Raw genomic sequence first — 22,944 nt, forward strand, 5'->3', positions numbered from 1 at the left:
AAACCTTATGCCCTACATCGAAGGATACAATGAAGAAGATCCTCTCACTGCTACACTGATGAAAAGTAAAGAACAAGAAAAGAACATCACCAGTGTTGCTCATGGACACCCACTCCCCAAACCAGCACAAGTACAAGGCCACCCCCTGACAGCTCTGTTTAATTTCTCTCACGACCTAAATCCAAGCTATTGCCAGCAAGAACTCCCTCTGCTGTTCATGCTTCTCTGCTGCCTTCTTTAAATTTAATTAAAAACTTTTTTTTTTTTTTTTTTTTTTTTTTTTTTTTGGAGCTGGGGACCGAACCCAGGGCCTTGCGCTTCCTAGGTAAGCGCTCTACCACTGAGCTAAATCCCCAGCCCCAAACTTTTTTTTTTTTTGAGGTAGTGTCTTCCCATGCAGCCTGGAACCCAACCTGCCCATACTGGGCTAAATAGCAAGACCCCTTTTCAAACAAACAGGTAGGATCTACTGGCATACACCTGTAAGCCCAGCACTAGGGAAATTTAGGCTAGAAGAACTCAAGATCAAGGCCAGCTTCGGTTACATTGTGGTTTCAAGACCAACCTGGGCTCCCTGAGATCTTGGTTTTGAGGAAAAGAGGAAAAAGTAGGTTTGGAATCAGAGAAGACTTTGATGGTACAGCACTGGCCTAGAGTCGTTCGGTAAAATCAGGTATGGGTCAGTAACCAAGGACCTGATAGATCAGCCAGTGAGAGTCGGAACACAGCTCAACGTTAGAACATGCAACTTGACTTCTATCCCAAGTATCACACCTAATGCACACGGAAAATGTACTCCTGAGACTTAAAAGGTCTTAAAGGACCACTCAAAGGATCCTTAAAGGATCACTTCGTAGATGGCAAAGTTGGTGGGGCTCTACAGGGAAACACTAGGAGCAAGTTTGAGCTCTACGCTCAGACCTTGGACTGAATTCGTGCTTGCCATTTCAGCTCCATCAGTCTCCCTCTGCCGTGTGCTCACAGTTCTGCACTACCTCAGAAAACCAGTCCAAAGTAAAACTGAGCTGACCATGGTGGCACAGCTCGAGACTCAGGAGCCTGAGGCAGGAGGATCTCAAGTTCTAAGCCAGCCTTGGCCACCTGGAAAAGAGCAAGGCTATGAGAGGTTATTTTGCTGTGATGGTGTTGAGGATGGAATGCAGTCCTACACACGCCAGAGAAGTACTTCCTCCCTGATCCACATCCCTAGTCGTCATGGACAGTTAGGGATGTAGTGAGTCCTGCTTCCACGATAGGTTGCTGGTTTCAGAAAACGACCCGTTTGTTGCAGAAAGTACAAATATGCACATAACACAGAAATAAAACATGATGTGGTATGTCATTTCTAAGGTGTTAAAGTCTGAAATGGTGTTTTGGAAACAGCCCATTGGCAAGTCATTTCTGGACCTTGAAATGGTCAGACAGCATCACTGGCTGCAATCCATTCCCTCAGGGAGTAAGCATCTATGTTTACTGCGATAAGGCTCAAATGTGAAATGTCTAGGCTTGAAACGTAGCTCAAAAATAGAGCATGTATTTAGCATGTAGAATGTCTATCCCCCCAACACAGCCCATGCATGCGCGCACACACACACACCTACCTCTGGAATACGGCAGGTCATTGATAAAATGGTACTATTTTCATCTCTGACCTACAGTTTAAAAGACTGAATGTGTTGGCGTGGTGTCTTGTGCCTGCAGTCCCAGCTCTCAGGAAGCTGAAGCAGGCAGATTGCAAGAAGTTCCAGGCCAGCGTGGACTACATATGTTTGGAAGTTCACAAGATAGAAGTAGATGTGAAAGTGGAAGTCACATGGGGCATGGTGACTCACTAGCGATAGGGAAGCTAGGGTAGTTCAAGACTGGTTTAAAATTTTGTCTGGAAGGGGTAGCACGCATCTTTAATCCCAGCACTCAGGAGGCAGGGGCAGGCTGGTCTCTGAGTTCTACAAATTCCAGGACAGCCAAGACTACACAGAGAAACCCTGTCTCAAAAAACTGATTGAACGGGGGCTGGAGACATGGCTCAGAGGTTAAGAGCACTGACTGCTCTTCCAGAGATCCTGAGTTCAAATCCCAGCAACCACATGGTGGCCCACAACCATCTGTAATGAGATCTGATGCCCTCTTCTGATGTGTCTGAAGACAGCGACAGTGTACTTATATATAATATAAAACCGTTTGAACAAAAATACTCTAAAATTTTGGCAAGTTCTAGCACTTGGGAGACAGAGGAGACAAATCTCTGATTTTAAGGCCAGCCAGGACCACATAGTGAAATTCTGTCCCAAAACACAAGTAACCCCCAAATTTAAAGAGAAGCAGATATCATCACCTTCTTCCTCTCGGCTTGCCTGTGAAGTGGCAGTTTTCTTTTTTCAAGCATCATGGCTGCCCTTTAGCCTCTGGTGAAATAAGATCCCATCCTGCACCAGTCAGACCATTACATCAGAACTAAGAGCAACTGGTGTAAATGCAGAGGTGTCTGCCGAACAGGATGCCATGCAGAATCAAGGGCCAGATCCTGATGCCCAACATTGGAGCATCACGAACACAGGAGCAATACGAAAACAAAGCACACACTGCCTGGTGGCTTCCAGAAGTTTCTGGTTTAAAGCATCACACAGCTGTTACTGCTCCTGGTGTAAGTCAGTTTTACTATACTGAGATGGCACACAGTGCTTGTGAGTTCTGCCAGCCACCTGAGAGAGCAGCATCAGAGTCACCAGTCCCCAGGCCAGACTGTGCATCAGAGAAAGTGAGTGGCAGGCTCGCTCACATCCATGATTTATTTGTGCTTAAATAAAACCACAATAACTGCAAGCAGCAGCAGCAGCAGCAGCAGCATTTGTATACCGAGCAGAAACCATAGTTATGGGGCTGGAGAGATGGCTTAGTGGTTGAGAGCACTGGTTGCTCTTCCAGAGGACCGGTGTTCAATTCCCAGCACCACATGGCAGCTTGCGACCGTCTGTAACTCCAGTTCCAGGGAATCTGGTACCCTCACACAACAGACATACAACCAAGACACCAATCCACATGAAATAAATCATTATAAACAAAAACAAAAACACACACTCTTCCCCAGGCTAAATTCTTCTGAACTCTGGAAACAGCCTGTGAAACCAGATGTTGAAACTGGGGCCGCCATCAGAGGACAGACCAGGCACCTGCTTGTGATATGTTGTGTGTTCTCGCAACTTCAGAAGATTATGCTCTTCCATGAACCCGAATTCCAAAAGTCACGCCCCAAAAGCAAGCTACGGAACACCTGGTTTCTGTACCATATAGAGGACCTGAGTCTCTAGAATCAGTGTCTAGAATATTGGGACAGAGTACTGATCCAGCACAAAGAAAGTCAATCACCAATCATAACCCAGTATTATTTGTATCCCCTTAATGCTGTCTCTAAAGAGATGAGGTTCGTGTTGATGATCAAGCTGCTCCTGAACTTCTGGATTCATATGACCCACTTCAGTCACTCCAGTGCATAGCCTGCAGGCATGCACCACTACATACGGCTACAGTAATCTTTTTTCTTTTCTTTTCTTTTTTCTTTTCTTTTTTTCTTTTCTTTTTTTTCTTTTTTCTTTTTTTTCGGAGCTGGGAACTGAACCCAGGGCCCAAGCGCTCTACCACTAATTTAAATCCCCAACCCCCTACAGTAATCTTTTATTGTTTTCTTTATATACATACACATATACATGCATACGCACGTGTGCGCGCGTACACACACACACACACACACACACACACACACACATTTGGAGGAGCTGTTTGTTTTGTCAAGACAGGGTTTCTCTGTGTGGCCCTGCTATCCCATAACTAGCTCTGTAGACCAGTGTGGCTTCAAACCTGGAGATCTGCCTGCCTCTGCCTCCTGAGGGATGGGATAAAAGATGTGCACACCTGGCTGCTACTACCACCACCACGACTACAATAACATAAAAATAACAAAAGACATTTTACATGTACCTGGGCACATATGTGTGTGCCTATATGTTTTGTGTGTGTGTGTGTAGAGGGCAGAATTGAATTTCGCCTGTCATTCCTCAGGTTATCAGTCTCCTTGATTTTTGTGTCAGGGGTCTTTCATTGGCCTGGAGCTTGCTGACTGGGCCACACTGGCTGGCCAGCAAGTCCCATGGCTACTCCTGTCTCTGGGAATATGAGCACAGAGCAACATACCCAGGTATTTCATGTGGGCTCTTGGGATCTAACCCAGATCCTCATGCTTGTGGGGTAAGTGCTGTGCTGACTAAGATATCTCTGAGTGGGTTTGTAACCTTTTTTTTTTTTTTTTCGGAGCTGGAGACCGAACCCAGGGCCTTGCGCTTGCTAGGCAAGCGCTCTACCACTGAGCTAAATCCCCAACCCCAACCTTTTTTTTAGCATTAAAAAATTAGGGGCTGGGGATTTAGCTCAGTGGTAGAGCGCTTACCTAGGAAGCGCAAGGCCCTGGGTTCGGTCCCCAGCTCCGAAAAAAAGAACCAAAAAAAAAAAAATTGTGTGTAGGGCTGGAAAGATGGTTCAGCAGTTAAGGGCACTGACTGCTCTCCCAGAGGTCCTGAGTTCAATTTCCAGCAGCCACATGGTGGCTCATGACTATCTGTAATGGGATCCAATGCCCTTTTCTGGTGTGTGTCTGAAGACAGTGATAGTGTATGCATATAGATAACTGTTGCTGTCTTCAGACACACCAGAAGTGGGCACCAGATCTCATTATAGATGGTTGTGAGCCGCCATGTAGTTGCTGGGAATTGAACTCAGGATCTCTTGAAGAGCAGCCAGTGCTTTTAACCGCTGAGCCATCTCTCCAGCCCCTAAATTTTTAAAAAAAAATATAGCATCCTCTTTAAAAATTGTGTATATGTACACACACCATAGCACATGTGGAAGTCAGAGGACAACTTGCAGGAGTCAGCATAGATAGAAATATAAGTGGGGTTGTCAGGTGTGGCGAAAGGTATTTTTACTTACTGAGCCTATCATTAACTTTTTTTTTCCTGTGACAAGGTGTTTTAGTTAGGGTTTTACTGCTGTGAACAGACACCATGACCAAGACAACTCTTATAAAGGACAACATTTAATTGGGGCTGACCTACAGCTTCAGAGGTTCAATCCATTATCATCAAGGCAGGAGCGTGGCAGCATCCAGGCAGACATGGTGCAGGAGGAGCTGAGAGTTCTACGTCTTCATCTGAAGGCTGCTAGTGGAAGACTGACTTCCAGGCAGCTAGGGTGAGGGTCTCAAAGCCCACGCCCACAGTGACACACCTACTCCAACAGGGCCACACCTTCTAGGAGTGCCACTCCCCGGGCTGAGCATATTCAAACCATCACACAGAGTGTAACTAAATAGCTCTGGCTGGTCTAAACTTGCTGTGTAGAACGGACTGGCCTTGAACTCACACAGATCCACTTGACTCCACTTCCCCAGCCTCTCTTCAGTTTTAAGAAAGTATTGTATGCATATGTGTGGCCAAAGAAGTCACTGATTCTTTCTACCTGCATGTGGAACCTGGGGATTAAACAGGTTGATGGGCTTGTGGAACAAGATCCTTTAGCCACTGACCCATCTCTCCTCTCTGACATCCATATTTGAGACAGGGTATTGCTATAGCCCAGTTTGCTATCCCCGACTCAGCTTCCTGAGTGATGGGGTTATAAGCTAAGTACACTGTTATGCCCAAGTCACAAGGATCCCAAAGACCACCAAGGAGCCAATTCTGGTGTAAACACATAAGGGTCTTTATTAGGAGCTCCAGAGCAAGGACTCTCACCATCATCGACAGCAGGTCAGAAATGAGAGCCTCAAGTCTAGGGGTACAGGGTATGTATTGTGGCTACAGCAAGCTTGGGGAATTCCATCCGGGTCAGCAAATTAATATTTTAAAAACTGAATTTTTTTGAAAGGTTATGTATACAGTGACCTGTATGTCTACAGGCCAGGACACCAGATCTCATTATAGATGGCTATGAGCCACCATGTGGTTGCTGGGAATTGAACTCTGGACCTCTGGAAAAGCGGATAGTGTTCTTAACCTCTAAGACATCTCTCCAGCCCTAAAAGCTGCATTTCTGTTATAATCTCTAGGAACCAAATATGGGGGCCAAACCGCCTGACAAGCGGGATGGGTAGGTTATCTTTTCTCTGCAGGATGTCTTAGCTCATCTGTGTGTACCTTGACCCCGTTGTTGTAGCCTGACTGGCTATTGCTAAGGTGGGGGTGGCGGTGAAGGGTGAGGATGGGGGGGGGGTGCCATCAGGTGTTTGCCTAAGTGGACTTTGTGGTTTCCCTCCCAGGTTTAGAGTTGGCTAGCCTTTACACCACCATGTTTAGCTCTCCCACACCTTAAAAATTAAAAAGTTTCAAAATTCGTATTAAATTTCGTGTTTTAGATCCGGACAGTGGTGGCATATGCCTTTAATCCCAGTACTTGGGAGGCAGAGGCAAGTGGGTCATTGTAAAGTTTGAGGCCAGCCTGGTCTACAGAGTGAGAGAAACCCTGTCTCAAAAAGCCAAAGTAAATGAACTGTTTTAGTCAGTCTATGCAGAGCTGACTCATGGTTCTTCAACCTGACAAGTACTCGGGCTCCAAGCATGCGCCGCCACACCTTGTGTAGATCAATGCTGCCTCTGCTTTGAGGATCATAAAAGCTTGGCAGTCTCTATTAATAGCCAGACATTTTTCCTAGGGCAACAAGAACAGCTCTATTCTATCCCTGGGCAGTCTGGGCAGTGACCCTTTGTAATGCTCAGCTCATTAGGAACTCAGGGCTCCCAGGGATGGAGATGCAGGCCTGTCAGCCCTGCTACTCAGGGGGGTGTCAAGCTAGAGAATCTCAAGATCAAAGGCAACTTACTGAAACATTAGCTCAAAATACAGGCAAAAAGACCTGTGTATGGCGGCACATACCTTAAAACCAAGCACTCAGGAAGCCAAGCAGGTGGATTTCTATGAATTCCAGGCTAGCCAAGACTACAAAGTGAGTCATTGTCTCCAATACACACAAAAAATGGGGTTGCGGCAAGACCACATGTCTAATCCTGTGTAATACATAAGCAAAGAATCAACATGGCAAGGTAGCAGAACAACATTTATTCCCATTTTACAGATGAGGAGACAAACTCTGGCAACCTCTGTGATTAGTGGACTCTAGGCCACAGGTCAGTGACTTGGCCGATTCAGGAACAGATTCCTACTTCACTAGGCTTGGGTTCACTACTCTGCAGCCACAACGCCTGTTACTTCTGGAAAGGAGTGCAGAAGCAAGTGCAGGCGTTTTCAAGCTGCCTCCGACAGCCAGGGCAGATGCCCCCCAGACCCCACATGCACACACAAGTCTGAGGCACGGCTGTGTAGTCGGAAGCCCAAACCACGTGTGACCGTCACACAACCCTCAGTATGACTGATCTCATCAGAAACCTGAATCCACAATAGAGAGCAGAGTGCAGAAAAAAAAATATCAAAAGTTCGGTCACTGCTTCTGGTCTGAGTTCCATTTATTGAGAGCTTACTTCGTCCTGCTAGTTGACTTGGGACCCAGAGCAAGGCACACTAACAAGGATTCTGCTCCAACAAATTCGTCAGCAATTTCACAAACTGGTGCTAGAGGGCCAGTGGCAAAGCATTTGCCCAGTGAGGGCTGGGGCTGAGCAGAGAGCCTCCCAGTGAGGGGTTGAGGCATGGCTCGCAGCAGAGCTCTTTGTCTCCCCTGCATGAGGCCCTGGGTTCCATTCCCAGGACTGCAAAAGGAAAAGCAAGGAAGAAGCCTTGCTGAGTTACCTCCTCCTGTCAGGGTTTAGTGTAATTCACAATGGTGCCTCCTTGAGAAGGGCAGTGCCAACATCTAACTTCTCTGAAACTGGCAACTTTTTCGGGATTCTTAACAGGAAGTAGTGGCTCCTACCCACTGTGCAGCCAGGACAATAGACAGAAGCCCAGTACAGTCTCTACCGTTTCCTCCCATCTCACAACCAGGTAACGGGCCTAATTCCCACTCCTGCTCCCCACTCGACTGCCCTTGTCACTGACACTGGAGCAAACACATAGCCAGACAAGATGGTTTCAGAAAGCACCAAGTCATACAAAAGAAGGAAAAACACCAGGGCACCAGGTGGGACAGGATTGGTGGAAAGGGCTACTTCGGAGGAAGTGGGTAAGGGAGACAACTGTTTTCAAGAGAAAGTTACAAGGACTGAATCGCATTGACAAGTCTGCCAACAGAAAGGAAAAATGCTGGCAGCATACCTGGAGCCTGCCAACTGCCTGTTAGTGAAGAACAGGAAGAATGGGGTGGGATGGACCACGGCAAAGAAAGATCACAAGAGAGGCTAAATTTCACGACACTATGCAGGCCACAAGGAGGGTTTGGGGTTTCATTCCAAGAAGAGAGGGAGACCTTTGGGGAATGGCGTGATCCAAAACGCCATTTTTGTTTTCCCAAGGCTGGCTAAACTATGTAGAAGGTGACTTGAAGTAATGCGGTTGGAAACAAGTACTATCCACAAAGTACAGGACAGTGGCTAAGACCGGGATGGTAACAGAAGAGTGGGAGAGACAGCAGATGCTGCAGGCCATCTGGATGTAGCAGCAGTGGTGGAAGGAGAGGGTGACAAGGGAGCCATCAAGGTCAACTTCAGGGTTGTGCCTTGTTCTAAACATCCTGTAGCATTGAGGACGGCAGGAAGAGGTCTTACTTTTAAGTGAGCATCAAAACTAACAGGGATGGGTACTTTTTGCTAGATTCAAGCCTTCCTAGATTCCTGACATCTTCCTCACCCCTTGGATCCAAGCAGTCTTCAAATGTATATGGCTGAGACCCAATTTATTAGTGGGTGTATTTCCTTCATTCCCCATTATTGTCCTGGATTCACTAAGGTCAAGCCTTACGTCTACCACCTCCCCTGCAGCTGTCAATGAACAAAAAGCACGTCACAGACACCAGCCTCTAGGTCCTCCCACCAGCTTTTATCCTTGGCAGCAGGCCCAGTCTTGTCTGTGTTAGCCAGCATCACTAGCTAGTCCCATGAAGCAGGCACTCAAGTGATGAGTTCAAGAAGTCTCCAAGAGAGAGGAGCGCCATCTTGAGACGGCATTACTTCTCGAGGCACGTGAACCAGAGCACCAGATTTATCCAAGATGAATGAGCACGCAGAGCCCTAGGAAACCCGGCCTTCACAAGGGCTGTGGCTCTACCCAGCTGGCTTGCAGAACGCCGGTTTCGTCCCATGTTTACCTGGTAGTTAATGACACTGGACAGCACTGCTACGCTCCGTGTGTGGGAACACACTCTTAGCCTCACAGCAGCTTTGCAGGAAGGCCACAGAGAGCATCGTTCCCCATTTTACAAATAAGAAAACTGAAGCCCAGGGAAAAACAATCTCATCAAGGTTTCTGTCCATACGGAGCCCAGGAGGACCTAGAATTCACTATGTAGTCCAAGCTGGCTTTGAACCACTGATCTCTTGCCTTTGCCTGTAGAGTGCTGAGATTACAGACCAATGCCGACAAAGACCAGTCCTTAATTACTTCTTGCTACTATGAGTAACCTGGTCCAGATGGAGGCTCACCGTGCAGCATTATAAAACACATCTGTACTCTTCTAAAACAGCAACGTGCTCCTGGTGACAAACTTCTACACTGACAAACTTCTTTGGGTCTCAGGGTCTTTTGCCAAACTGTCAAGAGCTTTGTTCTGTCTTTTTCTATTACTTTTCTCAGTGCTAGGTGAAGATGGATCCCCCCTTGGGCCTGTGAGAAAACAGCACCTTTCAGTCTAGGAAGAGTCAAACAAGGAGAGAGAGAGAGACAGAGAGAAAAGAATCGGAGTATGCAAGAATAGTTTCAATAGGAAAAAATAGGGGCCACCAGGAAGAAAATTGGGAGGTTCCTCCAGGTCTCCATCCCAGGGGCACCTGGGAGGAAGTGGTCACTGGAGCAGACAGCGAGACCCATCCAGAGCCAGAGTCACTTCTTCAGGGCACCCAGGCTCTTTAGCGCCTCTTGGGCCTGGGTCAGCTGTTGCTGCAGCCTCTGGCGGGTACTTTCGCTGGATGCCCGCTTCAGGAGGCCCTGCATCTCCTCCACCACAGCCCGGTGGCCAGGGGTGTTGTGGAAGAGTCGAACTGCACGGTCCCCACAGGAGGCCAGGAAGCGGCCTGTGATGTCAAAAGTCAAGTCAGCAATACACTCCCCATGCACACACTCAAAGTACTCCTCCTTCTCCCCACGCCGTGTGTTGAAGAGATGAATACTGGTGCCAGTGGCCAAGGCCAGGACATGGGTGTCAGGGGAGAGTGCCAGGCGGCAAGGCATGGTACTCGCCTCTTCAAAGCGGCCTGTCCTTAGCAAGTAGGGGTCCTGTTGCTTCTTGTATTCCACATCTGTGTCCCATAGCTTCCATGTGCCATCCTTGGAGACAGAGGCCATCCTGCAATATGGGAAATCACAGCTAGAGCCTCCACAACGCCAGCTTGGGAAAACACTGGAGCAGCCCGAGGGACCCAGCAGCTAGGAACCCAAGTTTACATCCTGCCGAGAATCAAGTCCTCCACCCTTTTCAGAACTGCAGCCCAGGCAGGCAGAAGAAGCCCAGATTCACTGCTTAGCCCAGCTTGGTAGCTCACACCTTTATAACATCAGCACTGGGGGGCTGAGGCAAGGCAAGAGCATCCCTGTGAGTTCAAGGGCAGCCTGGGCTACCAAATGAGACCCTGTCTGAAAAACACGAACAAAACAAAACAATTACCAGGTAAGGTAGTACACACCTGCACCTCAGTAATTAGGAGGGAGAGAGGCAGGTAGATCAGGACTCCAGGGCCAGCCTTGGCTATCTGTCCTAAATCAGACCTAGCAAGCCAAAGAGTAGAGGAAAGAAGACTGCACTGAAGCACTCACCTCCGAGAGTCATTGGAGAAGGCGAAAGAGTGGACAGACGCAGAGTGACCTTTCAGTTCAAAGGCTCGCAGCACCTCCTGGAACTCTCCCTTCTTCCCGAAGCAGACCTCCCAGACCTTCACATCGGGGGTGAAGCCACACGAACCCACAAACCTGTCATGCAATCCACACTCTTCAAACTCAAACGTTAAAGGCATCTCAGTCCTGATAAGTCTTAGATCTTTCTCTCCTGAGAAACAGCACCCTTTGGGGATGCTAGGCATGGATCTAGAGTTTCATAAATAGAAGGTAAGCAATCTGTAGCTACGGCTAGCCACAGCCCGAGGAAGCTTTTTTTTTTTTCTTTTCTTTTTTTCGGAGCTGGGGACCGAACCCAGGGCTTTACTCAAGCGCTCTACCACTGAGCTAAATCCCCAACCCCCCGAGGAAGCTTTTTAAAGTGTTCCTGTGCCAGGCATGGAGGTAGACCCTGCAACCCCAGCTAGTATGAAGGCTCAGGCAGGAGGATCTCAAGTTCAAGGCCTTCCTGGGCTAACAGTAAACTGGAAGACGGTATGGGTAACTTAGCGGGATTTTAGCTCAAACTAAGACTAAAATTAATAAAGTTAAGACGGGGCCTGGTGGTACATACTTTTAATCCCAATGGTCGGGAGGCAAGAGCAGGCAGAGTTCTGTGAGTTTGAGATCACTCTAGTTTATATAGTGAGTTCTAGTCTGGCCAGGGCTACTGGACTGAGATCCTGTCTCAGAACAAATAAAACCAACCAACCAGAAAACAAAAAGAGCCAGGGATGGTGGCACATGTCTGTAACCCCAGTACTGAGCAGGCAGGTGTAGGAGTAGTATCACAGGTTCAAGGCCAACTTGCACTACATAGCTAGTTCTAGGCCAGTCTGAATTCCACAGCAAAACTATCTAAAATTAAAAAAAAAAAAATGAAAATTTTGGGGAGCTGTGGATAGAGAACTTACCTAGCATGCTCGAAGATTTAGATTCTATACCCAGTACTACAGGGTAAAGAAAAGGTTGTATATCTATTCTTGGTTCAAGGTGACGGTGTGCTTTAAGATCCACAGTATAGGGATAGAGAAGTAGCCCAGGAGTATACTCCTAACTGAGCAAAGCCCACTCCCGCACACATAAACCTAGTTTGGTGGTGCATGCCTATTATCCCAGCACACAGGAGGTGGAAGCAGAAGGATCAGGGGATCAAAGTCATCCTCAACCACAGAGTGAGCTCAAGGCCAGAACAGACTAAGGAGAGATCCTATTTTTAAGAAAAGCTGGGCATAGTGGTACACACCTGTAATCTTAGTACTTGGGAGGCAGATGAAGATGGATCTCTGTGAGTTTAAGGCCGGCCTGCTTTACATAGGAGGTCCAGGATAGCCAGGGCTATACAGAGAGACCCTGTCTCAGAAAAAAGTTCTTAGTAGGCAGATGCAGCTGCCTGTGATCTCAGATCTCAGTGAGCTTCAGGCCATCCTATCTATATAATGAGTTCTAGGCCAGCCAGGGATACACAGTGAGACTCCGACTCAAAAACGAAACAAGTTAAATGAACCCTTAGATGAGGAGCTGCACATGAGAGGTGGCTGAGCGTTTGCCTAACATGTACAGTGCATGGTTTCCACCGTCAGCACTGCAAAACTAAAAACAGGAGAGGTGAAGAAACAGACACTAAGGAGCTTGGGGGCTTGGGTGAAATCCTTTCCTTTTGGAGATCCAGGACTTATACTCCAGTGTCCGAACACCCCTCCTTTTAGCTGCCTCTCTGCTCTGTACCTCTTGTGCCTCTTCCTCTTCCTCACCTGCTACATGGGGAGATAACAGCGTGACTGTTGTTCATCTGGTTGGTGTTGATTGTGGACAGCACCTGACCTTTCAGATTCCATATGAGGACAGTCGTGTCACTGGAGGCAGTCATGATGAATTTCCCTGATGAGGAGAGGACCACTGTGAGTTCAAGACCATCAGACTGTCACCTCTGAACGAAACAATGGGGCACTGCTCTGAGAAGTATCCGTGCCCCTTTCCCAGGCCATAGGTCACCACAGGTGACACTGTGTTCTTAGTATTCAATCTCATGGACTCTAGGGAAGCGTAGGACCAAAATGCTTTGGTACCAGGGACAACAAGCAAAACTCAGGCAGACAAAACTCAGACACTCGCAAGGTGGTTCAGCTGGTGGAGGTATTTGCCACTAAGCCTGACGACCTGAGTTCAATCCCAGGATCCACTGGGCCGACTTCTGTGTGCTATGATAAACACACAACAAAATAAATGCAAAAAAGGCAGGGGAGGGAGAGGGAGGCCAGGAGAAACGGCTCAACAGTTAAGAGCATTGGCTGCTCTTCAAGAGGACCTGGATTTGATTCTGAGCACCCAGATGGCAGCTCACAATTGGCCTTAACTATGATCCCAGGAGATCCCATGCCCTCTTCTGGCCATTGTGAGCACAGCATGCAGGTGGTTCACACACATACATTCAGATAAAATATCTACCATACACGTAAAGTAAAAATAAACCTTTCAAATGAAGCAGAGAACAAGTTATGCCTCAGGCACATATTCATGCCTTGAGTAAACTCCATCCACAAGACTTCCCTTACCTGTGTCAGCAATGCCGATGTTGATAATGGGTGCCTTGTGTTTTTTAGGGAAATCCTCTGGGGTGGCTGTGAAAGTAAAGCCCCCGTCTTCTCGCTTGGTCATCTTAAAAACACGGAGAGTATCCCCATTTGCCAGCCAAACAATGAAGGCTCTAGAGAGAAGCAAAACAGAGTTCACTTCCTCACCTGTGCAGAGGCCTATGTGTTCTAGACTCTTGAGAAAACCAAGATTGTCCCTTGTGCCATACTGCACAGTCTTACAATAGATCTCTTAGTTCAAAGTCTTTTTTTTAACTTAAGATTTTTAAAAATGTTTTGTGCGTGTGCGCGCACACACACACACCACATAAACACCTGGTGTCCTTAGAGGCCAGATGAAGACATTGGCTTCCATGAGCCTGGAGTTACAGTCATGAGCTGTCATGTGGGTGCTGGGAATTGAACTTGGGTCCTGTGTGGGTAGCTGGTGTTCTTCTTCTTTTTTTTTTTTTTTGGTTCTTTTTTTTCGGAGCTGGGGACCGAACCTAGGGCCTTGCGCTTCCTAGGCAAGCGCTCTACCACTGAGCTAAATCCCCAACCCCGGTAGCTGGTGTTCTTAACCCCTAAGCCATCATTCAAAGTCTTGCAAAAACTATTCATAAGGTCAATGAAATGGTTCAGCAGGTAAAAAAGTACTTGCTTGGCAAGGCTAATGTAACTTGAGTTCAATACTGAGGAACCCATGCAGAAGGGAAAAACTCAACTTCTGTTGTTCTCTGGGACACATACACACACACCCCCAAAACAAAACAATTCAAGGACAGAGATGTATCTCAGTGGTAGGCCATGGGTTTGATCCTTAGCACTAAACATAAAGAATATCTTCCCTAGATGAGAGGGGCTTTGAGACTTAAGGAGCAGGAAGCTACGAGAGTCTTAACACTTATAGGCCTCTCCCCAAGGTCATAGAAATAGTAAGCAATGGCTGGCAAGAGAGGACTGTCTGAGGGAGCTGCCTGACAGCCCAATCCACAGCTCCAATCCAGCTTTTCCAAGTCATCATCATCCATGCTAACAGGGGCCTGCTGTGATTTGACTCCCAAAGAGTTGTCCACATTCTTTTAAGCACCCTCTTACCCATACTCCTGTAAGTAACCTCAGTAAACCCAATGGTTCACCAAACGCCACACAGCACAATCACTCTTTGGTCTGTTGTTGATGTCCTTCCTAGGGTACACAGACTTTTGCGTATATTCCCCTGAACTAAGATACACAAGGCCACACCGAAACCCAGCACTGGGGAGACTGGGGCAGAGATCACAAGTTCAAGGCCAAGCTGTATCACCTAGTGAGAGCAACATAGCGAAGCTCTGGGTCCTGTCTCAAAACAACCAAAAAACTAAACCCAAGGCTGAAGGCGTAGCTCGCTGGGATGTGGATGCTGAGTTCAGTCCCTACTCTACAACAGAAAAAAGGAAAAGGACCCTCATAGCCTTGGCTCCCTTCATCTCTAGAGCTTAAGAAGTCATAAGCACTTCCAAAGTTCATGGTGGATTAGAGTTGGAGCCTCCAGGGTAAGAATGATCTTCCTGTCTCTGATCCCTTCTCCAGAGCAATGCCCTTTTTATGTCACAACAAGGGAGACTCTTAATCCCTCCCCGCTAACTCCCAACTGGATATGTGAAGGCCACAGCCACGAGATGGGCTTTGCAGGCAAGCCTGAGGCTCTGTCCTGTCCCACCTGCAGTCAGGGCTGAAGCGCACCAAGGTGGCATGGTCCAGCTCCACGTTGGCTCTCATGCTGCGGTGTTCCCGCTGAAGGAAATCTTTGGTGCTCCAGATACGGACAGTGCGGTCATCTGCACAGGTGGCCAGATACTTGCCGTTGCTGCTGAAGTCCATGCAAGATATATTCCCACTGTGGCTCTAGGGAAAAAGACACAGGAAGTACCAATGAGAAGCCTCTCAAGTGGATGGGGAGGCTGAACCTAGAGCTTCAACTCAGGCTCAGGGGTTTGGATGACTGACAAGCTGGATAGACCAGGATAAGCTAGCCCTGCTGGTTCAGTTCCACAATCCTAGCTCCCCAGGAGCTCAGCAGTAGGATTCCAAGTTCAAGGCCTGCCTGGGCTGCAGAGTAAGTCTGAAGCTAGCCCAAGCATTTAGTGAAGCTATCTCAAAAGTGTAGAACAAAATAGTAGAAACAATGAATGTAAATAAAGTTGAGCGGACTAGGACTGGAGTTTATGGTCCAGGGCCTGCAGGACACTTATACAGCAACCTGCCAATCAAGAACTTGATGGAGTAATATTTAAATGGGGGTTTCTACCTCACCTTTAATCATTTAGTTCCCAAATAAGACACAGAACCTTTATACTTATAATTAACAGTAACAGCACTAGAGCTGGGCAGCCATCAACCCTCTATGATGTCCTGTCCATTTCCCTGTCAGTAACTGTATGACTTTCCACGTTCCACCTGGGCTGCTCTTACTCCAACTGACCAGCCCTCAACGTTCTCATGATTCACCTACCCTCTCCGCATCCCTCTGCTCTCCTCCTCATGGTCTCTGACTCTGATCCCAAGCACTGGGAACTGAAGCCCCATCTACCCCCCTTCTGCCCAGCTACAGGCTGTAGGCATCTTTATTCAACCAGTAGTTTTATATTAAGGAACAAGGTTACATAGCGTCACTTGTGCAGCCCCGAGGCAAGCAGATCTGACAGCCAGTGTTTACGATTACGATACACAGCCATAGTGCAGACCTTAACCAGAACGGAAGGTATAATGCACTTGGCTCTGGGTTCAATCCTCAGTACAAGGAGAAGGAAATAAACTCAGAAAGGCCAGAAGGGTACCTACTCTTTTGCTGAGACTTAGGAGTGAACATGATTTGCACAGATTATGAAAGGACAAGATCTGGGTGGGAGCAGTCTTCATGTACAGACTGCATGTATGTGTTCAGTACCCAGGAGTACCAAGTACCTTCAGTGCTGCGGCTAGGAGGGGGTGGGTGAAGTTGTGCTGCTGAGGCTTCTCCTTACGAATCCGCTGATTCTGTTTCTGCTTCTTAGATACTGACTTCTTAGATTCGTTTTCTTTCTGACCTAGAAGGAAGGGTCATGTCATTTATCCATGCACTCACTCAGAAAGCACCTACTGAGTACCTAGAATTACTTAGGCCCTCTGTGGAGTACTACAACATGACTCAGATACGGCCCTTGTCCTTGAGAAAGGGACATACGCAAAACCAGGCTTGGGAGCAGGAGGCATTGTTTATAGGTAAAGTACTTGCTTTCTACATATGAGGTGCTTGAGTTTGATACCCAGAACCCACATAAAATTGCCAGGTGTGGTGGCATGCACTTGTAATCTCAGCACTGAGGAGGTAGAGTCAGGAAAGTCTCTGGGGCTCTCGGGCCAACCAACCCCCTCGTTCATGCACTGCAGGTCAATATGAGATTCCGTCTCAATGAAAGCAACTTGTGTTCCTAACGATATATAAGGTTGTTCTCTGATCTCCATGTGCACAAGATGCACAAGTGCACCCATACATGTTCACTGAAAGGGGGAGGGGCTGTGGGGCTTAATGGTAGAGGGCTTGCCTAGCATGTGCAAGGCCCCAAGTTCAATCTCCAGCTGTCCTAAAAGCAAACAAAATGAGGCTGGAGAGATGGCTCAGTGGTTAAAAGCATATATTGCTCTTTCAGAGACTCAGTTTGGCTCCCAGCACTCAAATCAGGTGGCTCCCAACCAACTATAAGTCTAGTCCTAGAGAATATGGCCTCTAGGGCCCCCAAGAATACCCACACAAAAATGGACAAATCTATAGACAGACATATATATATATATATATATATATATATATATATATATATATATATATATAATTTTTTAAAAAGGCTTAGAGCTCAGACTTGACTTTGGATTTGGTCTTTACTGCTGCGTATTCTTCTCTTCTATTTTTAAAGCAATTCTGGAAATTGAGACTATAGCTCTGTGCATGCTAAGGAAGGGTACATGCTCCACATCCCCAGCCCTCGCGAGGGATCTCGCAGAGGCTGCTTGCTGAGTCTGTATGGCATCTCTCTGAGCTGACACAGATGGATGGATGGGTTCATGGCTTAGCCAGTATAGTATGGATTCTAGTCAGGCATCCCGAGATAGGGAAATAATCTGCACAATGGAATCTGAAGAACTGGTCTTGGGGATGTTATTTAACTGCTTCAAATCTTGATTTCCTCAAGGAGATGGTAAAACCAGGTTTGGTGATGTATGCCGACTATAAATGATTCTAACACTCAGGAGGTGGAGAAAGGAAGACTCGGGGGTGGGGTGGGGTGGGGTTCAGAGTCAGACTTGACTACATGGTGAGTTCAAGGTCCACCTGGACATCCCTTTCTCAAACACACACACACACACACACACACACACACACACACACACACACACCCCACACATCCCCAAGGGCTGAGAATCAAATGAGTTACAAGCCAAAAGCACTCCTGAATTGATGAGAAAGCTCAAGAGAAGCCACATAGTGTTACACACAAGTAATCCTGGTATTTGAGTGTGAGACAAGAGGAGTAGGAGGATTCCAGACTAGTCTGGAATAGTGGCATCCTGGCTCTAAATCAACCACCAATGTATCTGACAGAAATCAAGTTCGAGGCGAACTAAGTCTGACGACCCAGGTCCAATCTCACATGGAAGAAAACGGACTTCCCAAAGTTGTTCTCCAATCTCTACACAGGCACAGTGGCACACACACAAGCGAGAGAGCGAGAGAGAGGATGAGAATAAATGCAAGCAAGCAGGGCAGTGGTAGCACATGCCTTTAACCCCAGCACTAGGGAGGCAGATGGGTTGACAGCCAGGGCTACACCCAGAAATCCTGTCTCAAAAAACAAAATATAAATTAATTAAAATTAAACATATCTTGGAGAACTAGGTTTCCACATAAAGCTGACATGTGTGAGGTAGCAGTAGATGTTCCCAAATTCTTTCTTTCTTTCTTTCTTTTTTTTCTTTTTTCCGGAGCTGGGAACTGAACCCAGGGCCTTGCTCTACCACTGAGCTAAATCCCCAACTCCGTTCCCTAATTCTTATAGGAATTAAAACTTATTATTGAACTTGCTATATACAATGTGCCTCTAACTTGCCCATGTTGACCTTCGGAGTCAAACCAGATGCTGGTTTTTTTTTTTTTTTTTTTTGGTTCTTTTTTTTCGGAGCTGGGGACTGAACCCAGGGCCTTGGGCTTCCTAGGTAAGCGCTCTACCACTGAGCTAAATCCCCAGCCCCCAGATGCTGGTTTTTTATTCTTTCTTCACTGGGATAAAACCCAGTGCCTTGGGTCTCACAGGCAAGGGTTCTAGCTTTGAGTTCTGCTCCTGGCCCCTCACTAGGGGATGCAAGGCAGGCGGTCTACAGTTGTACCATGTCTGCAGCAGCCTCCAAATGTTTTAGAATCTCTGCCTTCTTGACTTTTGCCACTGGCAGAACTGTCTTTCTTCCTTGGCCTCCTAAGCAAATCCTACAGTGCCATCCTTGAACAACTCACATCACAAACTGGGGGTGTAGCTCTGTGGTACAGCACTTGCTTGAGACTCTGGCTCCATATACCCAGCACCACACAAGGCTAGGTAGAGGGAGCACACGCCTGTATATTCCAATGCTCCTGAGAATGTCTAGAGTTCAAAGGCCAGTCTGGACAGCATAGTGAAACCTCATCTCAAAACCCACAATGGGCTCCCTACCCTCCATTGAAGAGTTCCCAGAATCCTCAACTTAAAAAAAGAAAAAAAAGCAGCAAGGCCATTCATACTCGTTCCTTTTATAGTATTAACTCCTCTGTGAAATTTAATACACCATATATTTCTCTTGCTTTTTCAGATGCTTACAATTCAGATCTGCAGTGTAGACGTGCACTTCAGAAGCTTCTTAGTTACTGAACATACGAAAAAGACCTCGAAGCTTAGCAATAGGCTTGAGGAGCTCAGAAAACGTTCCTGTCGGTCAGAAATACTGCTGAACAGTATTTTCAAATGATCCCCATTTTCTAAGAACATGAACACATAGCAAATTTAGGGTCTGACTGAGTTTTCATAGAAGCCCCGGGGACAAAGGTGGTGGCGGTGGGAGGTGTCCCAGGAAAAGTCACCCACCAGGTAGCAGCGCAGCTCCCAGATTCTAAAGTGTCTTGTCCCTGGGGTGCACCTGCAACTCGAAACCTACATGGGAAAGTTCATCTCAGTCACAACCGGGGAAACTGAGGTCCGTGACTCTCCACGCTCCTCGGACCACGCAGCGGCCGGGAGCAAAGTCCCCAGAGTCATCGCCACCCGGCCCGGTATACTTACAGATGGGCTGGCTGGGCTTCTCCTCGGCCCGCAGCCAGCCCCGCGCCACGGCCGCGGTGGCCACCAGGGCCAGCAACCCCACCAGGAGGGACAGCCCCATCAGCTCCGGCATCTGCGGCAGCTCCATGACTGCGGGACAGCTGCCACCTCAGCCTACGACGCCGGCGTCCTCACGTCTCGGCGCACGAGGGGGCGGGGGAGGACAGTTGGCGCGCCTCGAGGGGCGGAACTGGCCAGTGATGGGCTTTTGGGGGCGTGGCCTGGCCGTAAGCGCACCTCCGAAGGCGGGACCTAACCGTTACGAGGTCCTATGAGAAGGGACCTGGCCGTTGGAGCGCTCTGCAGGGTGGAACTTGACCGCTTGAGGGCCCTGAGGGCGGGGCCGGGCCGTTAGCCGGTTCTGTGAGGCGGGGCCTGGCAGTTGGAGCGCTCTAAGGGCGGAGCCTGGGACTTGCGCGCCTCGAGGGGTGGGCCGGGCGGTTAGAGTGCTCTGTGGGGCGGGGCCTGTCCGTTGGCACGCTTCGACCGACTGAACCTAATTGCACGTACTGTTGGGCGGAGCTTGGCCTTTGAGGCATCTTGGGGAGCCAATCTTGACCGTTTTCGTCTATTTGGGGAGGGAGAACTGGTAATTTGAGTGTTAGGAGGAGAAAGACTTAGCTGTTGACACGACCTGAGGGGTGGGACTTTGCTGCTCACGCTTCTGGAGGCCGAAACTCGCTTATTTGCTTCACGTGCTCTGAGGGGGTGGGGCCTGGCTATTTGAACGCCTCGTGGGGCAGGGTCTTCCGGCTAAGTGTTCTGAGGGGCGGGACTTAGCGAGTGACCTGAAAGGCAAGGCCTGGCTATTAGACTACTATTGAGGGGCGGGGCCTAAGGGAGAACTGCTCTGATTAAAGCTGTGTCTTGATCGGTAATTAGAGGTTTTATTGCAGCGTTGCCACACTGGATCCTTCCAAGGTTCTTATTGCCACTTGATCGGTGCTTTCGCTGCTGAGGAAGAGAAATGCCCCGGCCGTTGGTATGGGACGCAAAGCCTTGAACAGTAAGGGTGTCGTGGAGAGGCAAAGTTGTAACCATTAGAAACAGAAACGGCTAGTAAGGTCGGAAAGAACTGAGACACTAGAATACTGGTTGCATCCGAGCACGTCAGTTATCGTAGGAGGGCTCGGAGCAAAGTCCATGAGTGTAGTATTTTGAACAAAAGACTGAAGGTAGAAAACAAGCCAGGGAGATGGTAGATCACTTGTCTAGCCTGTACAAAAACCTGGGTTCGATCCCTAGCTCTGCAAAGAGAAACAACAAAACCAAAACTTACAATGTGTTGGGGCTGGGACTGTAGCTCCATTGGAAGTGTTTTCCTAGCTTGCAGAAGCTGAGTTCTTCGGCACCCCATAAACCCATATTGTAGTATTTGCCTGAGTTCTTCAGCATCCCATGTTGTAGCATTTGCCTGCTGCCCGACACTTGGGAGGAGAAACAGGAAGATCAGAAATTCAAGGTACTCTTAGACCATATTGCGAGTTCCAGGGCAGTCAACAACAACAAAACAAACTGGAAGTTGTTGCAAAAATCTTCCAGGGAGGTGATAAGTATCCAGATTTAGGTAGCCTGAAGAGCAAAAGGGATGTTGAAAAGGAGATACTTATTTTTTTTTGGCCGTGCTAGAGATCTAAGCTAAGCACCTGCTCTACAATGGAGGCTACCATCTCGTCCCTGAAAAGGTTATATGTATGTTTGGGCGCCCCAATTGTGGTGGCATATTCCTTTAATCCCAGCACTTGGGAAGCAGAGACAGGTGGATTTCTCCTGAATTTGAGGTCAGCCTGGTGCATTCACTTTCTTTTTATAATGCTTACAATTTTGCCTCTCCACGACACCCTTGCTGTTCAAGAAATACATAGTGAGGCTTCTGTCTCACAATTTTTTTGCATATGTATGTGTGTGTATGGCATACACGAGTGTAAGTTTGCATGTGCTCAGATGTGTGATGTGTGTGTGTGTGTATGTGTGTGTGTGCGCGCGCGAGCGCGCATTTGTGTGGAGGCCAGATGTTGATGCCTGTTGGTTTTCAAAATTGTTCTCTACCTTTTATATTCTGAGTATTGGGGTAGGGTATGATGTTAAATCTGTATTGTACAATTTCAGCTATTCTGACTAATTTCTCTGTCTCTCCTCCATGCTAGGGTTATGAGGAGGCTGACATGACATACCCACCCAGGGTTTAGGATGGTTTCTGATACCCGAACTCCACTTTACACACACAGTAAATGCTTTACCCACTAAGACATCTTTTCCTCACCCCGAAGAGAAAACTTTTGATTTTTTTTTCCCCCTCAAAGAGTCTCAATATTGTAGCCCAAACTGGCCTTAAATTTGTGGCAACCCTTGGGCTGGAGAGATGGCTCAGTGGTTAAGAGCACTGAATGCTCTTCCAAAGGTCCTGAGTTCAAATCCCGGCAACCACATGGTGGCTCACAACCATCTGTAATGGGATCCGATGCCCTCTTCTGGTGTCTCTGAAGACAGAGACAGTGTACTTATATACATAAAATAAATAAGTCTTTTTTCTTTTTTTTTTTTTTTTTTCGGAGCTGGGGACCGAACCCAGGGCCTTGCGCTCGCTAGGCAAGCGCTCTACCGCTGAGCCAAATCCCCAACCCCAAAATAAATAAGTCTTAAAAAAGATTAAAAAAAAAGTTTGTGGCAACCCTTCCTCACTCTTCTGAGAACTGAGATTATAGGAATTTTTTGGTTTGATTTGGTTTGGGCTTTTTAATTTTAATTTTGGGCTGCTGAGCCAGGGTCTCTGTGTAGTCCCGGCTGTCCTGGAACTCACTTTGTAGGCCAGGGTGGCCTCGAACTTGAAGTAATCCTTTTCCTCCCAGGCATAGAGGCACTTACCTGTAATCCCAGTATTCTGGAGGTAGAGAGGCAGGAGGATCCCGAGTTCAAGGCCAACCACAATGGCTCAGCAGATTAAAAACACTGGCCACCAAGCCTGACTACTTGAATTTGAGTCCCAGGGCCCAGATGACTGAGACAACTAACACAAGTTGTCTTCTGACCTACGCAGGCAGGCACAG

The 22,944-nt window shown here is 47.7% G+C and overlaps 1 protein-coding gene across 2 annotated transcripts; it reads right to left on the reverse strand.

Moving 5' to 3' along the window:
• Window positions 1-5,730: 5,730 nt before the first annotated feature.
• Tbl2 (transducin (beta)-like 2) lies at window positions 5,731-20,037 on the reverse strand. Of its 2 annotated transcripts, XM_087579292.1 has the most exons (8): window positions 19,859-20,037; window positions 16,482-16,603; window positions 15,238-15,422; window positions 13,518-13,669; window positions 12,717-12,843; window positions 10,906-11,058; window positions 10,333-10,438; window positions 7,090-10,166 (listed from the first exon to the last, which is right to left on the reverse strand). In XM_087579292.1, the coding sequence occupies exons 1-8, from the start codon at window positions 19,983-19,985 to the stop codon at window positions 10,071-10,073; spliced, it is 1,068 nt and encodes a 355-aa protein (XP_087435418.1). In that variant the 5' UTR covers window positions 19,986-20,037; the 3' UTR covers window positions 7,090-10,070.
• Window positions 20,038-22,944: the final 2,907 nt, after the last annotated feature.

The sequence above is a fragment of the Rattus norvegicus genome, chromosome 12, assembly GCF_021556685.1.
Source record: "Rattus norvegicus strain SHRSP/BbbUtx chromosome 12, alternate assembly SHRSP_T2T, whole genome shotgun sequence".
In the NCBI taxonomy this organism is placed as follows: Eukaryota; Metazoa; Chordata; class Mammalia; order Rodentia; family Muridae; genus Rattus; species Rattus norvegicus.

Coding starts and splice junctions, on each gene's coding strand:
- Tbl2 (XM_087579292.1), bottom strand. CDS start 19,985: ATGGAGCTGCCGCAGATGCCGGAGCTGATGGGGCTGTCCCTCCTGGTG. Junction 11,059..12,716: donor GTTATCTCCCCATGTAGCAG/GTGAGGAAGAGG, acceptor ATTGCATGACAG/GTTTGTGGGTTCGTGTGGCT. Junction 10,167..10,332: donor GGACAGGCCGCTTTGAAGAG/GCGAGTACCATG, acceptor TTGACATCACAG/GCCGCTTCCTGGCCTCCTGT.